General features: G+C 43.3%; 1 protein-coding gene across 2 annotated transcripts in view; it reads left to right on the forward strand.

Annotated features, from left to right (window-relative positions):
* GPHA2 (glycoprotein hormone subunit alpha 2) overlaps positions 1-16,876 on the forward strand; it is a 30,735-nt gene extending 13,859 nt beyond the window's left edge. For both annotated transcript variants that reach the window (XM_085627998.1, XM_085627999.1), the window contains exons 2-4: positions 4,327-4,434; positions 9,911-10,095; positions 16,050-16,876. In XM_085627998.1, coding sequence (XP_085484124.1) covers positions 4,327-4,434; positions 9,911-10,095; positions 16,050-16,151 — 395 coding nt within the window. In that variant the 3' untranslated portion in view covers positions 16,152-16,876. The remainder of the gene's footprint in view (positions 1-4,326; positions 4,435-9,910; positions 10,096-16,049) is intronic.
* Positions 16,877-21,346: the final 4,470 nt, after the last annotated feature.

The following is a 21,346-nucleotide window of genomic DNA, read 5'->3' on the forward strand; positions in this document are numbered from 1 at the left end:
TGGACTTGAGACCGCTTTGGTGACAAGGCAGCTGTCCTACAACTCCTTACTGGCCCTCTTGACCTCCTCCCCACCAGATTGACCTCCTCCCCACCAGAGTTGTTCACCCAAAGAGTGCCAGAGTAGTTGATTGCAACTTTTTATATACGTTTTACAAAATTTCCAAACTTTCCGCTTGCCAATTCTTATTGCAATTTCACATACAAAGCAGTGATTTATGATTTACCTTAAAATCTATATTTCTGAAACCCTCCTATCAATTTTGTTTGTTTTGGTGTCTAAACATTCATACAAATAAGCTCTATTTTTATAAATTGCTGCCAGATTTCTTTCGTGTTGTGTGACTTTCTTTTTTCCTTGTTTTGGTACTTCTAAAAGGTTCACACTTGTTCCTTTTTTTAAGCCTGACTGCTCAAAGCCACAACCACCAAGAGTTGATCTAAGGTTTAACAAATGAGCCTGACTGGACCCAAGTCAGTAACGTGAATTTATTACACAATTAGGTCACATAGTCACACCATATGATACACCGCTTTCATCACAATATCCAATTCCAGGTCCCAGTCTGAGATGGAATGCAAGTAATATATGGTGAGGGTGTAGACCTCAGGAAGCTTATTGTGACTAGGATTCTCGCACCAAGTTAAGGCATCTGCCATGAGCCTTATATGGCCTTCAAGTTCGGCATCTGTACAGGATCCCAAAAACCTTAGCAAATGTGTTGGAATTTCTCCAGAGTGATTACTCTACAACTTATTCACTTTCTTCCGCTATCTTTATTTCAGATCTAGATACAGTCACAATGACGTTTCAGAAAAAAGGTTATAAACACCTCAGATGACTGCTAAGGGGAGGGACTGACTGCTTGTTCCGCCCCTGACGTTCTAGATCAGACAGTGCTCAGCTTAGCCAAAGTCCCCAAGGTACTCTACTCGAGTCGCTGCAAGGTCTTACTCGGAGCGCAAAGTTTGCTGTAGGGCACCAGACCTTGAGCCACAGACATGCTAATTGTTGCGAATGATTTACCCTGAACGATAGTTGCTGAGATTTGCAGAGCGGCGCAGGTTGCAGCACTGCAGAGCTATGAGTAGACTGAGCCCATCAGCCCTCATTTTGTTATCTGCAAGTGATGTCTTCCTCAAACAGTTAATGTGGTTGTAGAAACAGCACTTCGTATGCAAATATCCACAAGAATGTTGGACATTTGGATGCAGTTAAATCAGGCTAGCAAGGAGTTCATAAAAATACAACAGACTAATATGTACCGTCTACGAAAGTTGAGTGGCGGCAGGCATATTAATTAAAGTCCTGATTGAGAGTTTGGCCAACAGGGTACTTGGTAACAAACTTGGAGGAGTACTGTCCACCAATCCAGTGGTCCGTCCACCCTTCATCTTTCCGACAGTGGTACCCCTGCTGGCTCTGCTGTCTGAAAACTTAATTCAATGGCTCGTCAGCGTCTGGGCTGTCGGAGTAAGGACATCAGACTGCCCACCCTATTTAGGGTGGATGATCGGATGTTTTTTTTCTGCCTGAAAGAAATGCTCCCACTACCCTGGAGCAAAACTCCCAGCGGGTAGCAATCATTCGTTTTTTGTTTTTTAAAAACAAACTCCTGCATTGGAAGTTTGTTTTAGAAAAACAATCAAGTGTGGTGCACCGCGGCCTCGTAGACTGTGACTGCGCACTGAGCTTGCAGTGCCTCCAGTGGAAGGGCAATCACAGTGGTTCTTCTGAAGGCACATAGATCTCTGCTCGGCTGGCAATGATCTTTAAATATGGAAGGTGGAGTCATGCCAGCATGGCAGATATAATGTCCTCCGCCACCCGGATAGACGATGGGCCGTCTGCCAAAGTCAAAATCAGGTCCTTAGTTTTATCTTTATTAAAGTAAATATGACACTATATGAAGATCAATCATTTCGTACAAAAATATTGCATCCACTTCATTGCCTACCACTATATTGTCATGGTAAGTATAGGTAAGGTAAGTATTCTTTCTCCATATCTCCTTCCACTGTACTTACCACGTGATATGCTGGTTCGGTTGAAATAGTGGATGCTTGTCATGCATCATAATCATAATACAGGCTATGTTTCCGGCTTATGCTGGCTAAATTAGGCATTTTAGTTGCTTTACCTCCCTCGTTGTCATTGTACATCAGCTTGTCTGCAACTGTATTTGAAATTACGTCTTCCTACAGTAGTGAAGACTGTTGCTTATAGAGAGTAGCCTGACCCAACAACATGTGCATGCCCAGTTCAAGCTCAACTTTCACGCAAAAAGAAAAATTCACTTACCTGGGCAGCCATCTCTCCTCCTCGTCCCTCCGCACCGCCGGAACAGGAAGCACACCCACACTCCCCCAAGCCAATCACATCGCTGCAGTGCAGCGTTGTGATTGGTCTGAGTGCCATGGTTTGGCACTCAGATCGGGAATGGGAGCCTGGGCATGTTCTCCACCCAGGCTGTAATGCAGCTTGGGTGGAGAACAAGCAAAGTGCGCATGATGGTTTTGCTGGGCCAAGACGGCCAGCCAAACTGGCATGCCCACTTTAGAGTGCAGCAACCACTCCTCCTGGACTTCATGGGAGCCAAGCCCCTGCGCGCCCTAAACTGGCGGATACTAAAAATAAAATGATGATAACTTCTCTTATTATCATTTTATTTTTTATTTTACAGTGCTCTGAGAGCTTCATTTTAGGGTACCTGCTCACGCTGTGGACAATTGCCACCAGGGCTACAACCCTGCAAAACAGGGGAGCACTTCTTGGTGTTTCCTGTGGTAATCTACCTATGGTGAATAGGTGTGGTGAGAATTACCTAACACAAACGTGTATGTATGCATTCAAAATGAACAGTTGGATAATATAAAAAACATTTGTTTACCCGTCACAGTTGCCTTTAGTAGGGCTCACAAGCAAAGGCCTATAATGGGATCTGCAATGCAAATAGCATGGAACGTGATATGGGACAATACGTAAATATAAATGGTTTTCTCAGTGGTGTGGCAGTTCCAAAGGGAGTATCCCCCCCTTCCCCCCCCCCCCCCATGGGCGTACAGGGACACTTCAACACTGGAGGACAATGTACACATTTTTAAAAGGCATGTGAGGTAATAATGAAGACTACTGTCCCATTTTTCTCCACCAAAGATTGAAAAATGGACTGGCAACTAAAGTGCCCAGCAAGCATCACGATCTAGGCCCGGGTATTAATTTTTTATTGATGCGCTACATAATATTATAAAGGCAACATATGATGGGATTTAAACAGTTTAAGGTCCTGAAGAAAGCCCAAGCATCTCTAAGGAGGACAGTCCAAGGTCTGAAACATAGTAACCAATAAATGGGCTTGAAACATCCCCCTTTTACTTTTAACCATAGCACATTTGGATACAAATAAAGGTTTTTGTCCCATGTGAGGTATTGCTAACAGTCGGTTTTTCCCTGTATTGAAGGTAGCATGAACAGCTCTCCTACCTGTAAATCCAGTATTTGTAAAGCGCACAGCTACCTGTAGGCATCCCGGCGCTGGGGGCCGTCAGGAAGATTAAGCGAGCTATTGCCCAGAGTCACATCACATTACCTCACTACACCACAACCTTTCACCATAGGTAGATTTTCGCAGGAAAAATCAAGAAGTGCTCCCCTGCTTTGGAGGGCTGTAGCCCATGTTTAGGGCCATTGTCCGCAGCGTGGAGGTACCCTATGATGAAGCATGTCACCATTTAGAGAGAGAGAGGACTTCTCCATACACTGTTACACTGCACCTCGACTACCCTTGTCTAATTAGTCAAATTTCTCATTGAGAGTCACTTTTGATGTAGTTTTATACTAGGGGATGCACCCTCTTGGTTAAAGGTTCCTCTTTCCCCCTTAGGTGCAAATACAATTCATCTATGACATGAAGAATGTAATGTGTGAGTGTCTGGGTCACTTTTGAGTTGTAAAATACTTCCTAGACTCTCTGTAGGAGGTGGAATGATACACCAAACAGCCAAAGCATGAGGTGAGAGGGAATACTCCTCTTGGAGGAGCTAAAGTCTCCTCTATGACTATTTTAAAGAATAGATAAAAATAGGTCTTACAGACAGCTGCACCATCAAGCCAGATTTAATACAAGCAATCCATTTAAGACCCTCTGATCAGGTAAGGGCAGATGGCAGCTTTGTTGAAATGTATCCACAATTACTGTTTACGCACAGAACAAAATATGACCGCAAGATAACTGTACCTGTATAATATACATGTATTTTGACCTTGTCACAAATTTCCAACACACCAAGAAACTTAGTAATGAGAGCCATCCGTTTTATTTTACAGATCACAACATGGCCTCGGTTTATGCCGCGCTGCTTGCCCTGGCTCTGGCTTGGATGGCTTCTGAATCTAGGACATACGAAAACATTGGGCCAGGTTGCCATCTGCATCGTAAGTGTGGCTGGATGTTATCTTGGTTCAAAGTATGTAGGATTAGAATTAGAATTACCAAGACCAGCTGCCTGCAGAACCATAACAGAGTCATAATGGTGAGACGTCTGAGGAGAGAATTGCTGTATTAGGTGTATTTTAAGGTTTGTGGTCATGTTTCTATTTAAGTGTCAAACCCGTTTCGATGTCTCCAGGCCTCTTGTCGATTGCCATTTAATTTTCACTGGAAGACCATGTCACCCTCATTTGCACAGGGGGATCGCCATCAAGCCCTTTCCTGAAGCCACTTTCCCAGTGCTTAATTTACACGGTTGTTGTTGCAGGTGGCAGACTCCCTCGCTCATTTTTTAACTGTTTTTTTAAACTAGGGCTTATTTTCGCCATTCAGCTTTAGCCTACGTTTCACCTCAGAACTTGAATTAACTACTGCGTACCCATGCTTAATTGTAACCTGAAACCAATCACCTGGAAAAAATGTAAATTAACAAGCCTAATAAGCTTATGCGTTGTAGCTGTTCATATGCAGAGCGCTCAGACGTTCATTTAGGTCTATTCAACTGCAGCAAAATAAATACATTTTTCATCATCAGACTTTTCCCCAGAGCAAAAGAGAGAAAGGCAGAAAAAGGGTAAAGAGGGACAAAGGGGAAATAAGAAATCAGTGACAAAGACAGAAAGCTGGGATGACAAAGGGCCTGCAGAAGCGAGATTAAGAATAGGCAGCCATGAAATTGGGCAACTTAAGCATTTGCCAGTGCTGCTGGCAGGCTCCTAAAAAGTCTTAGGCCTCCGCACCTATTTATGTACAGATATGGCACTGCTGTACCTTTCATTCTCTGCTCTACCTTTCATTCTCTGCTCCTACTACTTCATTTTCCAGCCCCCATTCTTGTGCTGCTCTCTTGTCCACTCTCATTACCCCTGGGAGGTTTGCCCAATCCTGTAACTTCTTCCAGTCCACTGTTCAATGAACTCAACTGCCTGCCTTCTCTCACCCACCCTCAAACTGTGTCGCCCACGCCCTGACTCCAAATGACCCATCTCTGTCCTTCCATTTTCCCCCAGCCTGCTCTTGAGCCCTTTCACTCACATTTTGCTATGTTTGTGTTATTGCACCCCTGCTTTTTAGCCTCTGTATGTTCTACCACTGATACTCATAGTTGTCCTCTTTCTGTTCTTCCTGCTCTCCTTCGCCCTGGTCTACCTCTTCCGCTTCCGGTCTCCCGCGTTGGCTGGATTCCTGGCTCCCTACGTCTCAAAATCCTAGGTCTTTACCTACAATGCAACCTGTATACTCTCTGTCTTGATATCTTTTACACACATATAGTTGCTTAATTGTGAAAGATCGAAAATGTAAATAATATATATATATTTTTTTCTTTCGGAAAAAAGTGGAATATTGGGTGCGTTAAACATGACAGAGTGGCAGATGGCGAATAATATCCGTATCCGAGCCCCAACACAACATTCCAATGTTTCGCTTTCAGTTTTATTTTAGTAATTCACACCTTTAAAAGGGGGACATTTTCTAATAGCATTAGAGCCTTTGTGCGAGGGTTATAATGATCATTTAATGACCTCTCTCTTACATATGTTGAGTACATTGCTGAGGGCATTTGAAGACCAGTATGTCCCTCAGCAGAGGTCCATAATAATGGAATGTCAATGAGTGATCAAGAAACTGATCATTCGGTAATTTGTCTTCTGATGATCACTAGCCTCCTACTGGGGTGGTGTGGTTGAAGCTGATGTCAACGGGATTGATTCCAGCTGGGTAGGTGTCTTAAGAGATGTTACTGCTGACCCTGTTGCACAGGGTATGGCGGACCCTGTTTATGCATGCTTTGTGAAGGATAGCACATACATTAAACTCCATCCTCTTATCAGCGATTACTACATGGTCTCACGGTCTAGGATAGCCATTATCATAATTATGCAAGCCGTTTACCAGCAATATAGCGTTGCTTTGCATCAAGGTACTTTTTAGGTCTCGCCTAGCGTTGCAGCGAGAAATGTACTGCATTCGCTTTGCGAGGCATGCAGTATATACTGTAGTGTGGAAGCTCCGCTCACTCTCTGCCCATTGGCTTTTGTCTTAAATACTGCCTTCCATTTGGTTTGGGGCTTGTTAGTCCCTCCTCATTCATCATTCGTATCCTTCCACTGCTATTGGCCCCTTTACTCCTGACACTATTTTCTTTTAGGTTTCGGCTAGCGTTGCAGCGCGAATGCGCTGCCATCGTTTTGCAAGACATGCAATATATACTGTAGTGTGGAAGCTCCGCTCACTCTCTGCCCATTGGCTTTTGTCTTAAATACTGCCTTCTGATTGGTTTGAGGCTTGTTAGTCCCTCCTCATTCATCATTTGTATCCTTCCACTGCTATTGGCCCCTTTACTCTTACCAATATTTTCTTCCCTGTCTCCCCACCCCACTGCCCCCTCCCTCAGTCTGTGACTTCTCACCATCACCCACCCCCGCCACCCACTCCCGTTCGTGTTTTCTTGCCTGCCGGCACTTCCGTTTTCATCTTTATTATTGCCACCTTGAAATATGCGAGTTCAAGATGCGTGCTGGACAAAAACTTCTTGTGCTTAATAAACTAGATTTTAATGTTACTCTAAATATAAAAATACTCTAGGCAACATTCGGGGTATGCATGGCAACTGACGCCTCTTAGTTCACAAATGGCATGGCATTGTTGTCGGGCGGGAGGAGCGGCAGTGTTTTAACCCCTTCGACGCGCATGACGGAGCGGTTCCGTCATGCGCGTCGGTTGCGCTGTGCGCATGATGGAACCGCTCCGTCATGGCCCCGCCCGCGCACAGAACCTTCAGCACGGCGCGGAAATACGTGCCGTGCTGAAGGGGTTAACTCATGCTTAAAACGAGCACTTTTAATAACTTCCTCTCAATTCAGTGCTGTAATTTTGTGTACTGAGGTGACGCACTAAAGAAATGCACTTTTTTGAATTCTGAAGAGACATTATCGCACATTTACATCATGTTTACTGTATAATTAACATGCCGATTATTTTCACGTCTCGCCCACTGGCTCGTATACGCTTGGCTCATCTCCGGCTGGCTCTACCTGTTAATTAATATATTGGCTAACGCAACTCTAACAAAGAGAGATGAATGGATACATGACAGTGAGCCCGGTAGATGGTAGAGAGATAGACCTGGTGCAGACAAACAGACAAAGTCAGTCTCCATTGCCTCACGTCAGAATCATCACTTTCAATAACCTGGAAATCTGCCGGCAACTCCCGCATGCCCCAACCTCATCCCCCTCACCTATTTTTAGCAGAAGCGGCAGATTCTGAGTTGTGCCCTGCTGGTGCAGAGGAGCACGGCAGAGTCTGTAGAAGCGCTGGGATCCCTAGCCTCTCCGGACGGGCACCTAAGCCTTCCGGGTGCCTTCACACTCAGAATAAATGAATACATTTTGTTCTGTGATTTAGTCACCCTCTGTTAGCACTGTCAGGTAGATGATGCTCTGTGTTAATATACACATTCAGAGAGGTGGTTGTGTACAAACAAACAATAGCCACAATGCCGTCCATTTTGAACGTGTGGTTAAATACCTGCTCATCGAGTACCTCATTGGCTGATCATTCCATGGCACTACCAAAATTACATTTGGACACATTTGCTCAATTGTAAAACACTCCCTTCTATGGGTCATTTAACAACTTGGGGCTTTGGGGTTAGGTAACCTACTTTGGATGCTGTGTAAAAGAGTAAATACAAAAATTAATGCAAGGAAACTAAGCAACTAGTACTGTCTAAAACACTGTAAAAACTGACACGCATTCTGGCATTTTGTTTAGTTAATGTCGATTTTCTCATAGATGCGAGTAAAGTACTCTTAATATCATAATGAAATGTGCACACTTTTAACTAATAGCACCAGGCGACCTTTGACAACTAGGCAATGAATACATTTTCATGTACCCCCGAAACCCCCCAGCCCCCGCCCCCTGGCAACTTCATTGCCTCACAGTGCTTGGGGGATAACCAAGACGCAGGACAGTGAGTCTAATAGTCTAGAAAATGAAAGTGAAGCCGGGATTCGGATTCACATGCTCCGATCGTGTTGGTTAGTCAGTAAGCACTACTTTTATTAATGAGTATCGCATTAGTAAAGCACCACGGTGTGCATGTGTGGTGACGCTTCCCCCATGAGGTACATGCCAAGCAATTGTTGACACAATCCACACTTTGCGTCTTTTTCAATATATTTATTACGAAGTGCAGGACCTTTCCAAGGGATTTTGCACTCTACATACATTCACTCCAAAAATAAAAGGTGTAGGTAAAAAACATTGCCATTTACAATGTCAATAGCTCTAACTCATAAATGTGAGACCTATTGCATTGCAAATGCTTGTGAGGAATGCTTTGAAAAATGCTGCGGCAGTACTAATACTTAGCAGGGCAGTAACGTGGGCTAGAACAGTCTAGTGTTTTTTTGAGAAATGCAAGTTGTCCTGCATTTTGGTGCCACATTCAGGATATGGCCGTTGTAGTGGAACCTCTGCCCGGCACAAGCGAGCCTTTCACTTGTATGTTAGCTGAACTCCATCCCATGGAATCTAGTGGCTTACAATTGTTCCGGGTGTCATAAAGCTGATGAGCGGGTGATGTCAGCCCAGTTCTTCAGATGCTTCTGTTCACTTTGCAAAATGTCTAAATCACATAACCGTGCTAAATGGACACGAGAGACAGTAGGCAACGATGGAATTGATAATTGTACTAAAGTGCCTTCTAAGACTCTGGAGGTGATTTCACCATATTATGGTCGAGGCACATTGGCCGGAGAGCTTGGCTGACACTTACTTTATCGCTGACCGAAGATGAACATGATTGAGGACTTCACTAAATTTCATTCTCTTCTACGTATCATGCCAACTACACTTGTTTTGAAATGATATACTCAAAAGAAGATTGATCTCAGCCGAGCACTATGTTCATTGAATCAGTTCATGGAAGCATGGCAGATAGCTTACATTTGAAAGCAAAAACTAAAGGGGCACAAGAGTTGGGTATTTAGCAGCATCTAAATCTATCTACCTTCTTAAGTGATATGAAAAAAGCGTGGGCGCCCTTACCTTTTTTTTTTTACTTACGTCTTCTGAGTGTTACCTGATTTCTTTGGTTAATAAAGTATCACAACGTGTTATTTGTTAGACGAGGTTAGATTTACCCACCTTCATGACTTGGTGAGGACTAGAAGAAGATCATATTTGTCTTTAGATGTAAAATTATAGACTCTTAAGCGGGTGTACTTTCCTTTTCAGAGCATTTTTCGTCTACACTAGCATGCATTATTATATGTGAAGGTCTTGGCAACTGGAGTTCTCAGTGGCTCTTTGTTTCGTTGTCTGGATGGAAATTCCTTAAAACCTTGCGGCGAAAAAAATATTTTCTTGTGTTTCTCCCATCTTTACCACTTGCTTGCTTCTTCCTGGCAGCCTTCAACGTGACTATAAAGAGTGACCGCAAGGGCACATGCCGGGGAACCCATGTGGTCCATGCCTGTGTAGGATACTGTGAGTCCAGCGCTTTCCCGTCCAAGTACTCTGTGCTCCTGGCCAGCGGCTTCAAGCACAACATCACATCGGTGTCCCAGTGCTGCACTATCAGCAAAATGCAAAAGGTCAGTATGCAATAGGTCTGTATAAATGATTTACTGCTGCTTTAGGCAGCATACTGTAAGCACTCAATATCTGTGATTCACAAGACACTTTTAGCCAGTTTTTGAACTGTAGATTGCTGACAACCATGTATCAATCTGAAAAAGTGTGATAGATAGGCACACAATTGCAGCTTTGCACATCTCTAAAGGTCCCTTTATGGTTCTTTTTATGAACATAGAGCCAGATTTACTAACATTTCATTTTGCGAGTATCTAATTGCAATTTTTTGCAACTCGCAATAAGAGACTCACAAAATGAGATGTACTAATGTGTCTCAGACACATTAGCGATTCCCAAATGGGTCGCAAGCGACCTGCCTCATCTATATTAATGAGGCAGGTCGCAATTTCAACCCACTGGGAATGGGCAATAACACAGGGCTGGTGGCCTGCTGGGGACAGCGGACCACCATGTCAGTTTTTGCTTTTAAATAAAGCAATGTTAAAAAAAAAATGCTGCCCCTTTTCCTTAAAGGAAAACAGGACGTTGTTCAAAAAGAAAAATGAAACAGAAACGTTTCATTTTTCTTTTTGAACAACGTCCTGTTTTCCTTTGCCGGAAACGTTTCTGTTTCATTTTTTAAGAGTAGGAAGTGGTCCATGGGACCACTATCTGCTCACAAAAACCATTTTCGCTACCATTCACATTCACAATTTGCAACTGATTTACCATCTACTTGAAGTAGAGGGTAAACTGTGATTGTTTTGCAACCGCAAAATAATCGTATATCCCCCTCCTATCGTTACCGACTTACAAAATATGTTTTGTACATAGCAAAATGCATTATGCATTTTACTGGGCGCAAACCAGTAAAATGTGTCATACATCTGGCACATAGTACATTAAGCTATTTTTATGAACATAATTCATTAAGCTGATTACTTCACTTGGTTTTCCTTTCTGCGATTTTTGGTTTAAAATGTATGATCCTGAGCAGGTAAAGGTTGGAGGGAGAGATGATTGATGGATCTGCTGGGTTAGAGTTTGTTACTATCGTCCTATACATGATTATCATTGTCGAAAAGTGGTCACAGTACATAGCTAGTTGGGTGGATTTAAATTAGAGTGCTCCGTTGACCAGCGATACGGGCCAATCCCTTCAGTTTTTCCATGCATGTTCATTTGGTGATGAGTGGTTTATTGCTGTAGATTGGTGCAGTACTAGAGGATGGACATGACCCATAGGGTTCTGTTTTATGTGAGTGTAACAGAGTCAAGCAGTATAAGGGAGTTATTATGCAGCTTGTTTGAACTATAGGCAGCTGCCCACGAGTGTGGGCCAGGAGGTATATATATGAATTAATATTACTATTTAATATCTAGGCAAGACCTAGGCCAGCTGTTCATAACTTACTTGGGCATAGGAAGCTGTGTTCTGGTTGGGCTGTTCTATATCTGTGAACTGTAGACTGTAGAATATACTTGTAGGGGCTATTATTATTCCTGGTTCTATCTCAGGGTTCTGGGATGATGTAGTTGTACTGGAAATAACCATGTTTTCACCTCTCTTCTGAAGTATAAATGACCCTGAATCCTTCAGATCTTACCTGGAAGTGAGTTACAGAGTTTAATGACTTGTACTGAGAAAGCCTGCCTCCTATGTATTTCTTATTGTAAGGTGTTATGAATATCGGTGTGGCAAGCTTGAGATGCAGCGTCCAATTTTGTTTGTATAGCTTCAATTAAATTTGTAGATATAGTGAGACTTTTCCTTGGTAGGCTCTGTGGATTATGCAGAGTGCCCTGCACATTTCTTGTCTAGCTACAGCTAGCTGGTGGAGTGAGTGTAGTTTGGGAGTCATGTGTCTGTTGGGTAGAGATGAGGAAGGAGCTTTTCTGCACCATTTTGGTTAAGTTATATTTTGCGCATAATAGAATTGGGGAACCAATGTTAGGTTGGTGGCAAAGTCACGTTTGGAGATTACAAGTGTGAGGGTAGTTTATAGTTTTTGTTGGTATCCGACGCAGAGGAGGTTGTGTCACAGTGTTTTCATGGAGTAAAAGTTGCTGTTTGCGAACTTGTTGATGCTCTTTGTGAAATTCTTGATATGTGTGTATAAAGGGCAGATCTGAATCCATATTTGTTCCTAGGTTGATTTATTTTCCTGATGGCGATGGAGGCACCTCAAGTTGCTTGGGCCATGTGTCTTTAGGTTGGTGTTTTTGCTATCGTTCAGTCATGATCTCTGTCTTTGTGGTTTTCATCTTTAGCTGGTTATTTATCATCCATGCATTTATGGCATTAGGGCTGTTGTCCAGCTGTGATTTGTAGAGGTCTTCCAGGCCATCCATTTTTATGATAATTTGCTTATCATCTGCTTAGATGTAACATTTGAGGTTGAATGACCTTATGAGGTTTGGTGGGGTGGTTAGGTAGATGTTGAATATGAGGGCAGATATGAGGGATCCCGGAGGGGTGCAACAGTGTTGAGTTTGAGGAGCTGATGTATAAGTATACCAAGCTTTGTCTGTCTTTGAGTTGAGGCAATCCATTTTCAAGTTTTTACATATTCCGAGATGATAGAGCCTTTGTAGGAGCATGTGCTGATGGACAGTGTCAAATGCCGCTGATAAGCTCATAAGCAGTAGAGTGGCAATTTTGTTCCTGTCCACTGTGAGTTTTAGGTTACCTGAAACGGACACTAAGGCTGACTGGTATGTGGTTGTCCAATGCAGTGGAAATCCAGTTGTGGAATTTGTATATGTCTTGAGGTTGCATATTTGTTGGGATTCTTTTGAGACAGGAGTTGAGTGTTTTTGAGGTCTAGTTTTTCCATTGTCTTGTCTGCATGTGTGTTGTCTGTTGTGGGTTATTGGTGTCTTTTGTAATGGTGAATTTAAATTGTATTAATCTTGAAGGTAATGATGTTGTACCCACTCCAGATTACTGGGTTGTTGCCTTTCACTGTGGCCTGTCAGGGGGCTGGCAAATATGGTGTGCAGAGTGTGTCTACTGGAGTGACTTGGTCCACAAACAATTTGTTGTAGTTTGAAGGCCTCAAGGTTCACTGTGATGACTGTGGTTGTTGATGGATTCATCTTGTCAGGACAAATGTTAAGGTCTCCAAGAATGTATAGGTTGGGATAGTTTAGATCAGCATTGTTAACTGTATCTAGAAAGGTATCTTTAAAAGTTTGCTTTGGTGCATGGTTGTCTATTTAATAAGAGGAGAGAACAAATGAGCATTTAGTGGGGTAACCTCTTTCCAGCAAAGATTCACAGTCTTTCCTGGTGAAGTTTTTGATGTGTGTTATTTTTTTTTAGTAATCTTCTATAGATGACTGCCAGTCCTCCTCCAATTTTGTCAATATGAGTTTTGCTGACAATGGCAAATTCAGGTGGGATGGCTCTGTGGCATGTTTCTGTAATGAATGTGAGGCCATGCTGTGAGTTCTGAGAGTAGATCATTGTCCTTGATTTGAAAAGCAAACATTTAGTTGTTGTGTCTCTTTCATCTTGATGTGATGGTGCTTTGAGGAGGTGTGCTCTAGTGTAGGAGGAGGGACAAAAGCATAGGAATATCAATGGGATTAGGTCGGAAATAGTTGTAATTTAAGGTAGACATGAAGATTGTTACATTAGAGCATAATCTGAAGGTTGAGAGGTGGTTGTGTGGGCTTTTTGTGGGAGCTGCTTTGTTCTATGCTGGTTTGAATGGAGTGCATTGGGCTCTGGGGAGAAGGTGCAATCAGAGAACCTAGTGATATTTTTTTAATTTCCTCCTGGCAAGTGACCTTGTGGCCTAGATTTACAAAGATTTTGTGTCGGGTTTGCGTCTTGTTTTTGAGGCAGACACATCGCAAAATCAATTTTGGTATGTACAAAGCAATGCAAATGTCGATTTGCATTCCTTTGCAAAAAAATAAAAAATTAACAGCACAATGCATTGCTTTTAGTTTCTTTGCATATGGCTGGAGAATTAAACAAATTAGAGTAATTAGTGTTACAAGAATAGTGAAAAAGATGAACATTTACACCATTGTGCTAGGACAGTGAATGTATGTGGGCTTATAAGTACTGTGTTTAGTCTACTTCTACCTAGCATTTCCTAACCCGATCTTCCTAGGGTGGGTGATCTGCCAAATCCCAGCCTGGGTGGTCTAACTCCCCATTACCTGTGGGTAAGTGTCATCAGGCTGCCTGTCTTGGTGTAGAGCTTGACATCCCTGCTTTGATATGCATGAATCAACTGAGCTGGAATTCCAACATGCAGTGACCTCGCAGTGTCAGCTTAGTGCTCCTCTCAATAAACAAGAAGGCAGTTATGTGTATATACCAATAGAACCCATGTGGCCACGTTGCAACCCCTGTCAGGCTGCAATTCTTTATCTTTCAATTAAATTCTTTATTTTTGTTGGATAGCTTTGTCACCTACCAGAAACCAGCATAAATAACATTTGCGCAGTGAACTTTATCCCTTGTACTGAATGTTAAAGGTGTCGTGATAGTATGCCTATGAAGTGGAAATGTAAGCAATGCAGATTCAGAGAAGGTTATCCTGCATGCTCACGCATGCAAATGTATGTCAAAAGTCACAGTGTATAAAAGATAAGGTAATTTAAGACACATGAGCATTTAAATGGCTGCATTTCTTACAGGGCCTATCCTGAACCACGTGACACTTCCGTAGGCTGTCGTAATGAGGAGAAATACCTTAATTTCTCCTTGTTTTTTCCTCTTGCATGTGTGCTGCATTCTACAACACACAAACAGAGAGGAAATAGCCTTAATGATGGTTTTTGTGCAGGAAGGTATCCCCTCCTTCATAAAAATTATCCTGACCACAATGCAGGTACCCCTGCTCTATGGCGCAAGATTCCCTGCATTGGCGCCAGGTAGGCCAAAGTCCGCCAGTGCAGGGTGACAGCAGAACTGTGCCATATCTTCAAAGCGTTGGGGCAGTTCTGCTCTCTACCGTTCCCTCAACGCAGCAATTTCCCCTGCTGTACTGCGTTGCGTGAAACGTTTGTAAATCAGTGTATGTCAGTTGTTTGCGCTGAGGTTTTTAATTAGTGTGTTGTTTTTTTATACGTCTTGTGATTTAGGTATTGGTAGTTGGATTTGTTGTGGGTGAGGCTGTATGAGTGCGGTGCTTACTGTGTGTTTTTTAGGTCCTTGTGAGATTTTGGGGATTAGATCTGGGGGTATTCATCTCTAACTCAGTAGTAATTATTATCACCTTGTGAATGCATATGAGGATGCATACTTATGACTGAGCGTCTGTAGGAGTTTATAGGAGATACTGCCTGTATTGAGGTGTGGTTGTGTACCTGGAGTTTTGTAGTTAGAGAGGCAAAGTTTCAGGCTCTAGGCCTGTTGCAGGTCCTCCTAATAGGTAAGTGAAATGAAAAAAAAGGACCTACCTGGAACAGCCGGCCAGCTGCCGCCTCTCCTCCGTTCTCTTCCACCTTCCTTCTTCCTGTCTCGGCTGGCAGCAAGAAGCACCCGTGCACACAGGCTTCCCTGAGCCAATCACAACGCTGCAGTGCAGCGTTGTGATTGGTCAGAGCGCTGTAGTTCATTGCTCAGACGGATACAGGGAGCCTGTGCATGTTCCTCACCAGACAGTGTAATGCAGCCTGGTGGGGAACATGCAAAGGGAGCATGATTGTTTGACTGGCCCTCAGTCATGCCCACTTAGGGAGTGCAAACCACTCCTCCCCCTGCTCTGGCCAGACCCACCCTGCCACTGACTGCAATAGGACAAATAAAATGATAATAACTATACATTATTGTCAGTAGTGGGGCGACGCTCCTCCGCCTAGGCAGAGGAGCCGCCACTGCACCCTGCCAAGTGTCAAATATACACATTCCCTGAAAATGGAAGTAGATTACTGCCTATGGTATTCTCTGCAGGTATATAGCTTTCAAACTGTCTAATGTTCCTTCAGTGACAAACTGTCTTTTTTTCAGATCAAAGTCCGCCTCTACTGCGCCGCCTTGCGCCGCGAGGAGATTGAAATCTTCACCGCCAAGTCCTGCCAGTGCGACATGTGCCGGCTCTCCAGATACTAGCTGCTCGTCGAAGCTATCGCACGAAGAAGAGACTGCCCTGCTCCCCTCCCTGCCTGCTGCCGGCTTCCTTCTAGCTTGGTCAAGAGGGCCGTGAGGAGAAGCTGATAGACTATGTTCTGTTTTTTTAGATGACTTTATTTATATAACTAAATATTTGTAAATGTATTTATGATAGAGCCAGAATTGCACTAAAGTCGACGGGTTGTCCATGTAAAAACTAACTATGCAGATGCCCGGCCAAGAAAAATAATACCTTTTCAACTGCCTCCTGGCTCTGGCTCTGTGTGTTGTTTTTTTGGCTATGTGCAGCTTGCTGATTGGTCTACCTCTCCAGGGAGACCGGCAAACACTTTCCAGAGATGATGACAAGCAGAAGAAGCACATGCATTATATTGAATTAATAACGGATTTCCTTTTCCTGACCTATGAATCTGAGGCTGAAGGTTTTCTTTCTTGTGCACGGCCACTTTGATGTTTCAAAGCTCACTATAATCATGATGCTGTAAATTTGCTGCGCCGGGTTTTTAAACTGAACAGCTATTTTTTGTATGTTGGCCTTGCAACCATTGTCCACGTATTGTTTTCTCAGAATGGTTCTTAAAGTAATTAATGTGGAGACAAAGAACCCATTTGTCCATTTGTTGCTTAACACCCCGATTCCTTCTTTCTCAACCTCCCTGGGCATGTACACTTCAGCCATTTCATGTGGCTTGTCTGTTGTATTCATCTATCAGTGTTTATTTAGCTCCTACAGAATCCATTAGGTGACGGGCACTTTACAAAACAATCACGGATGTCATCAATGCAAGTGGAAACAAGTCAACAAATAAAGCGGGGATAGGCGATCTAGCACAAAATGAAGTTATTTTCAATGCAAATTGAATAAAATAAAACTCAAGTATTAATCGTCAATGAAAAATAATGTTAACATTTCTTTACATTCCTTAAAGAAAAAGCACGTGTTGCAGAGGAACCAGGAGTAGTAGCATCATGTGCGATAATTAAAAAAAGCTGTGACTTTTATTATCTATAGCAGAAGTGGTTAACGTAGGCCCATGAGGGCTAGATCCGTGCCAGATGTTCAGCTTGACCACTGATGATATGAGCATATACCCATAGGAATTTATTATAGATAGATTTATCTTATTGGTCCTTCTGGAAATATGGAATGGATTAGGCCCGCTTGTATCTACGTTGGAGACGCCTGATCTTGCAATAGTTGATGCAACTGTTGAAGAGTGCCATGGATATGAGCATACAGGCTCTACCTGGGCAGCTTTAGAGTCTGGCAGAGGTCTGTCCAAGATCCCTCAGGATTTGGGATCATCTTTCAAGCTTATGCTCGTCACAGATGTGGAAGTCAGAGGGAAGTGACAATTAAAAACAAATAGTTGCAGTTTCGAACAATGAAGATAGTGCGGACACAGGGAGAAATTAAGTTCTAAAGTTTCCGAACATCAAAGAGTGACTTATTGAGGGTGTGTGTTTTTTGTTGAAGAGGGGTTTTAAGGACTTTGAATAAGATACTGCAAAGGAACTGTGATCAACTGACAAAGTGTTAGTTGTCCTGCAGGGTAGGTTGATGCTTTGGAGTGAATACTTTTGTGAGGGGGGGGGGGGGGCAGCCATTTTGTGGATGCATCAGCCCACAATGGGAAGCCCCTTTAATGAGATGGTGAGCACGAAGGTATCTTAAAGGGAAATTATGTTAAACAATCAGTTAGAATGATTTCCCTTAGTAATCACTTTGTGCATGCCCAACTTCAGGAGCGGATATTGAGCTACCCCCACATTTTGTACGGCAATGAGATCTTCTGCTTTCTGAGATAAGATGGCATCAGCAAGAAAAGATGCTTTTTCAGAGCTTGCTGTATTTTAGGGCTACCTGTGAAAATTCCCTTCGTCTGGACGCAACGAACTATAGATTATACCCCTTCTTTAGGGTACTGTTCTCTAGGAACGTGTAATCCTTGTGCATAATCTTGAGAATATTCCTTTAGATTTTGCCATATCGTGCACTAAATTTCACTCCAGAAGTTGGTTTGCTTGTGGTGCCAGGATAGTAAGATTGAAGGGATTACTAGCATGGATTAATGAGAGCTGCCATCACAGTGGTTCCTGGAGTAGTAATAGCTAATGTCATTCTTCTAGCTATTCAATTAATCTCCTCTGATGCTGTGGCATGACATAGGGACCTTAGGAGTATGTACCTCTCAGTAGCAAATGTGCCACTAACACAAGAGCTTGCTTGGGCATCCACTCATATTGTGCCCTACAAGAGCATTGCTCCAGTGGCCCATCATTTTATTTAATCTTCAGAGATGAGTGTGGCATTTCCTCAGTACCTGCCAATGTAACCACGACACTGGTCTGCATAACAATAATACCAGAGGCAATTGCGGAATGGGGGAATGCATGCAATTTTACTGCCTTATTCTCCATTCTGAGCTGTGATACTCAGAATGATGTGGGAATAGCGCACCAGTGACATTTCCTTGACATGGTAGTACCGCACCAAAAAATGTGGGACTAGTAAGCCACATGTGGACCAAACCAAAAATTTACAGTCTGCTTAGAGCCTGCCCTATAGTTACCATTGGTTGACTTCATTGTCTCTCTCACTTGCTTGCTTCGTATTTAATGACTTGTCTTCCTCTTCTTGTGTTGTCCCTCCCTGCACATAGCCTCTTTACTATCCTTTTGATTGGCTACCTTGTATCCTTCCACTACTTTCTTTTAGGGAAGTACATTTTATTTACTCATCTGAGTGGCATCCACCATTTTAGGCCTGATTTAGATTTTGGCTGCTGAGAGTGCTTGTGTTTGGGAGCTGGCTCCCTCGTGCTCCTTTTTCGCGCTGTCCCTGTTGTTGCTGGCCCCATCCACACTATTACGCTGCTTGCCCTCTCCTGCTGTCTATGTTGTCGTTTGCTGTCTGTGTTGTTGCTTGCCTGCTCCCGCTCTCTGTGTTGTTGATTGTGCCCATCCGCTGTCTGTGTTATTGCTTGGCCATACCCGCTGTCTGTTTAGTTGCTTGCTCCTCCCACTATCCTCCCGCTGTCCGTGTGTTGTTGCCTGCTGTCGCACCCGCTGTCCATGTTGTTGCTGCCTGACCTGCTTTGCGAGTTGTTTGCCTTGATCTGTTGTCTGTGTTATTTTCCCCCTCCGGCCATCCTCTCGCTGTCCGTGTTATTGACTCCCACCCTCCACCCCTTCCCTATGTGATGTGGTGCCCTCCGCTGCCTCTCCCTCTGTGCTGCCTCTCTCCCTCCTCTCTCCGTGTTACTCCCTCCTTCCATCTGTGTTGCCACTCAACACACGCCCCTGTGCTGCCTCCCGGTCTGCATAACACAACAAGAATTTGCAATGCAATAGGTCTTGCAATACTGAATGTTGGAGCTATTCGCATTGCTAATAACAATGCAGCGCCAATAGCTTAAATTTTCAGTAATGCGAGACCTATTGCATTCCAAATGTTTTTTCCTATTTACTTTTTAAGCAATCGCGGCACCCGCGCTTTACCTTAAGATGTTTACAGCGAAAGCACGGGTGCCGCGATTGTAACAAAAGAAAAGAAATAGAAAAAAAGACGTGCAACCGCATTTTTTTCTATTTATTGACTTTTGAAGCAATCGCGGCACCCGCACTTAAGCTTTAAACATCTTAAGCGATTGCTTAAAAAGTAAATGAATAGAAAAAAACCATTTGCATTGCAATAGGTCTTGCATAACTGAACGTTTAAGCTATTGGCTTGCAAATGCTTGTTTTGCAAGGACATTAAATGAAGGTGGACAGGAAGACAATTCCCTAATTCATGAATTTGTGGCTATTTTCAGCATTCCACATTGAAAAGCATACCTGAAAAGCACACAAAGGTATCAATATTAAATATGTTAATTGAGAGTCTGCTGACAACTAATAAGGAAAGATAAAGGCAAATTCTTCCTCTGTCAAGCCCCACATTTCAAGAGACCCCAAACAATGAATGGGACTACCAGTGAGTTGGCTCCTCCAGGATACAGAGTAACAGAAACATGCACTTTTTGGTTTCTGTTGTGTCGGTAGCAGCCATTGATTTTGGAGTGTGTGGCTGATAGGGTAAGACCACCATCAGGTACAACGGGTCTATCGGAAAAGGCCATTCTAGTGACTTCTGGGGGTTTGCTGCTTGTGACCCAAAAGGTTCTTTGTAAGAAAGAAGCATTTTAAAAATGTGTACAACCTGCTGAGATCCAAAGGAAGATAAGTGGAACCTACGTGACGTCATTGAGGAGCTACCATAATTGCTTCCCACCCACTTCTGTCTTACTATGTCGGGCACAATCCGTAGCATCAGCTACGTGGCACAAACTGTCTACTGAAAATACTCTGGACCTTGCCGAGTAGTAAATGAGTGCAATTACAAGACTAAGGGGCATATTCTCAATGACTCATCGCAGAGTAATCGGCACTTCATCTCAGCCAAAGTGGTGCTAAAATTATCGCCCTATTCACAAGCTGGTGCTAACAGCCGATATCACCAGTTTACCTGCGATAGCAGCCGCAAAAAACATTGCCACAGATGACACCGGCAACTAATGCTAATGATATGCAGAGTAGGATTTCCGTGCAAAATGGCGCAACAACACCACTTCACAACATTCTCAGCGACCAGCTAGATCGGCGATAAGATCACAAAACATGCAATAAGGCGCGTTAGCAGCAGGGAGTTAACACCTGCTCTTACCTGGTGTCAAGTCGGATGACAACCTGCATCATAAAAGGGAGCCCAGAGTCACACCTGAAGAACAACAGATGCCAAGAAGCCACCAATCATGCAGCTCGGACACCCAAGAGGGCCACAACACCCACTGCCACCACTCCCAGGCCCGCTCTCCCCCCACCCCGGAGCCTACCCCGGGGTCCCTCACCCGGACAAAAATATTTTACATCAACCTAACGAAATCATGAACAAAACAATTCGCCTGATGTCGCACAATTACAACAATCAACATTCATGTGTGGCCAAAAAAAGGAGAATCATTCATTCATCTTTGAATTTCCAAACAAAATATTACATCCAAATTTAACTCAAAACAACTATTTGGAAGAGTCATGGCGGGTCTTCACTGGACAATATGTAAGTCACAGCCTGCACGACAAAACTCAAGATAAGAAGGTGTGTCATGCACTCATCAAAGTACAGAGAGAGAGAG

Source organism: Triturus cristatus, chromosome 9 (assembly GCF_964204655.1).
Source record: "Triturus cristatus chromosome 9, aTriCri1.1, whole genome shotgun sequence".
In the NCBI taxonomy this organism is placed as follows: Eukaryota; Metazoa; Chordata; class Amphibia; order Caudata; family Salamandridae; genus Triturus; species Triturus cristatus.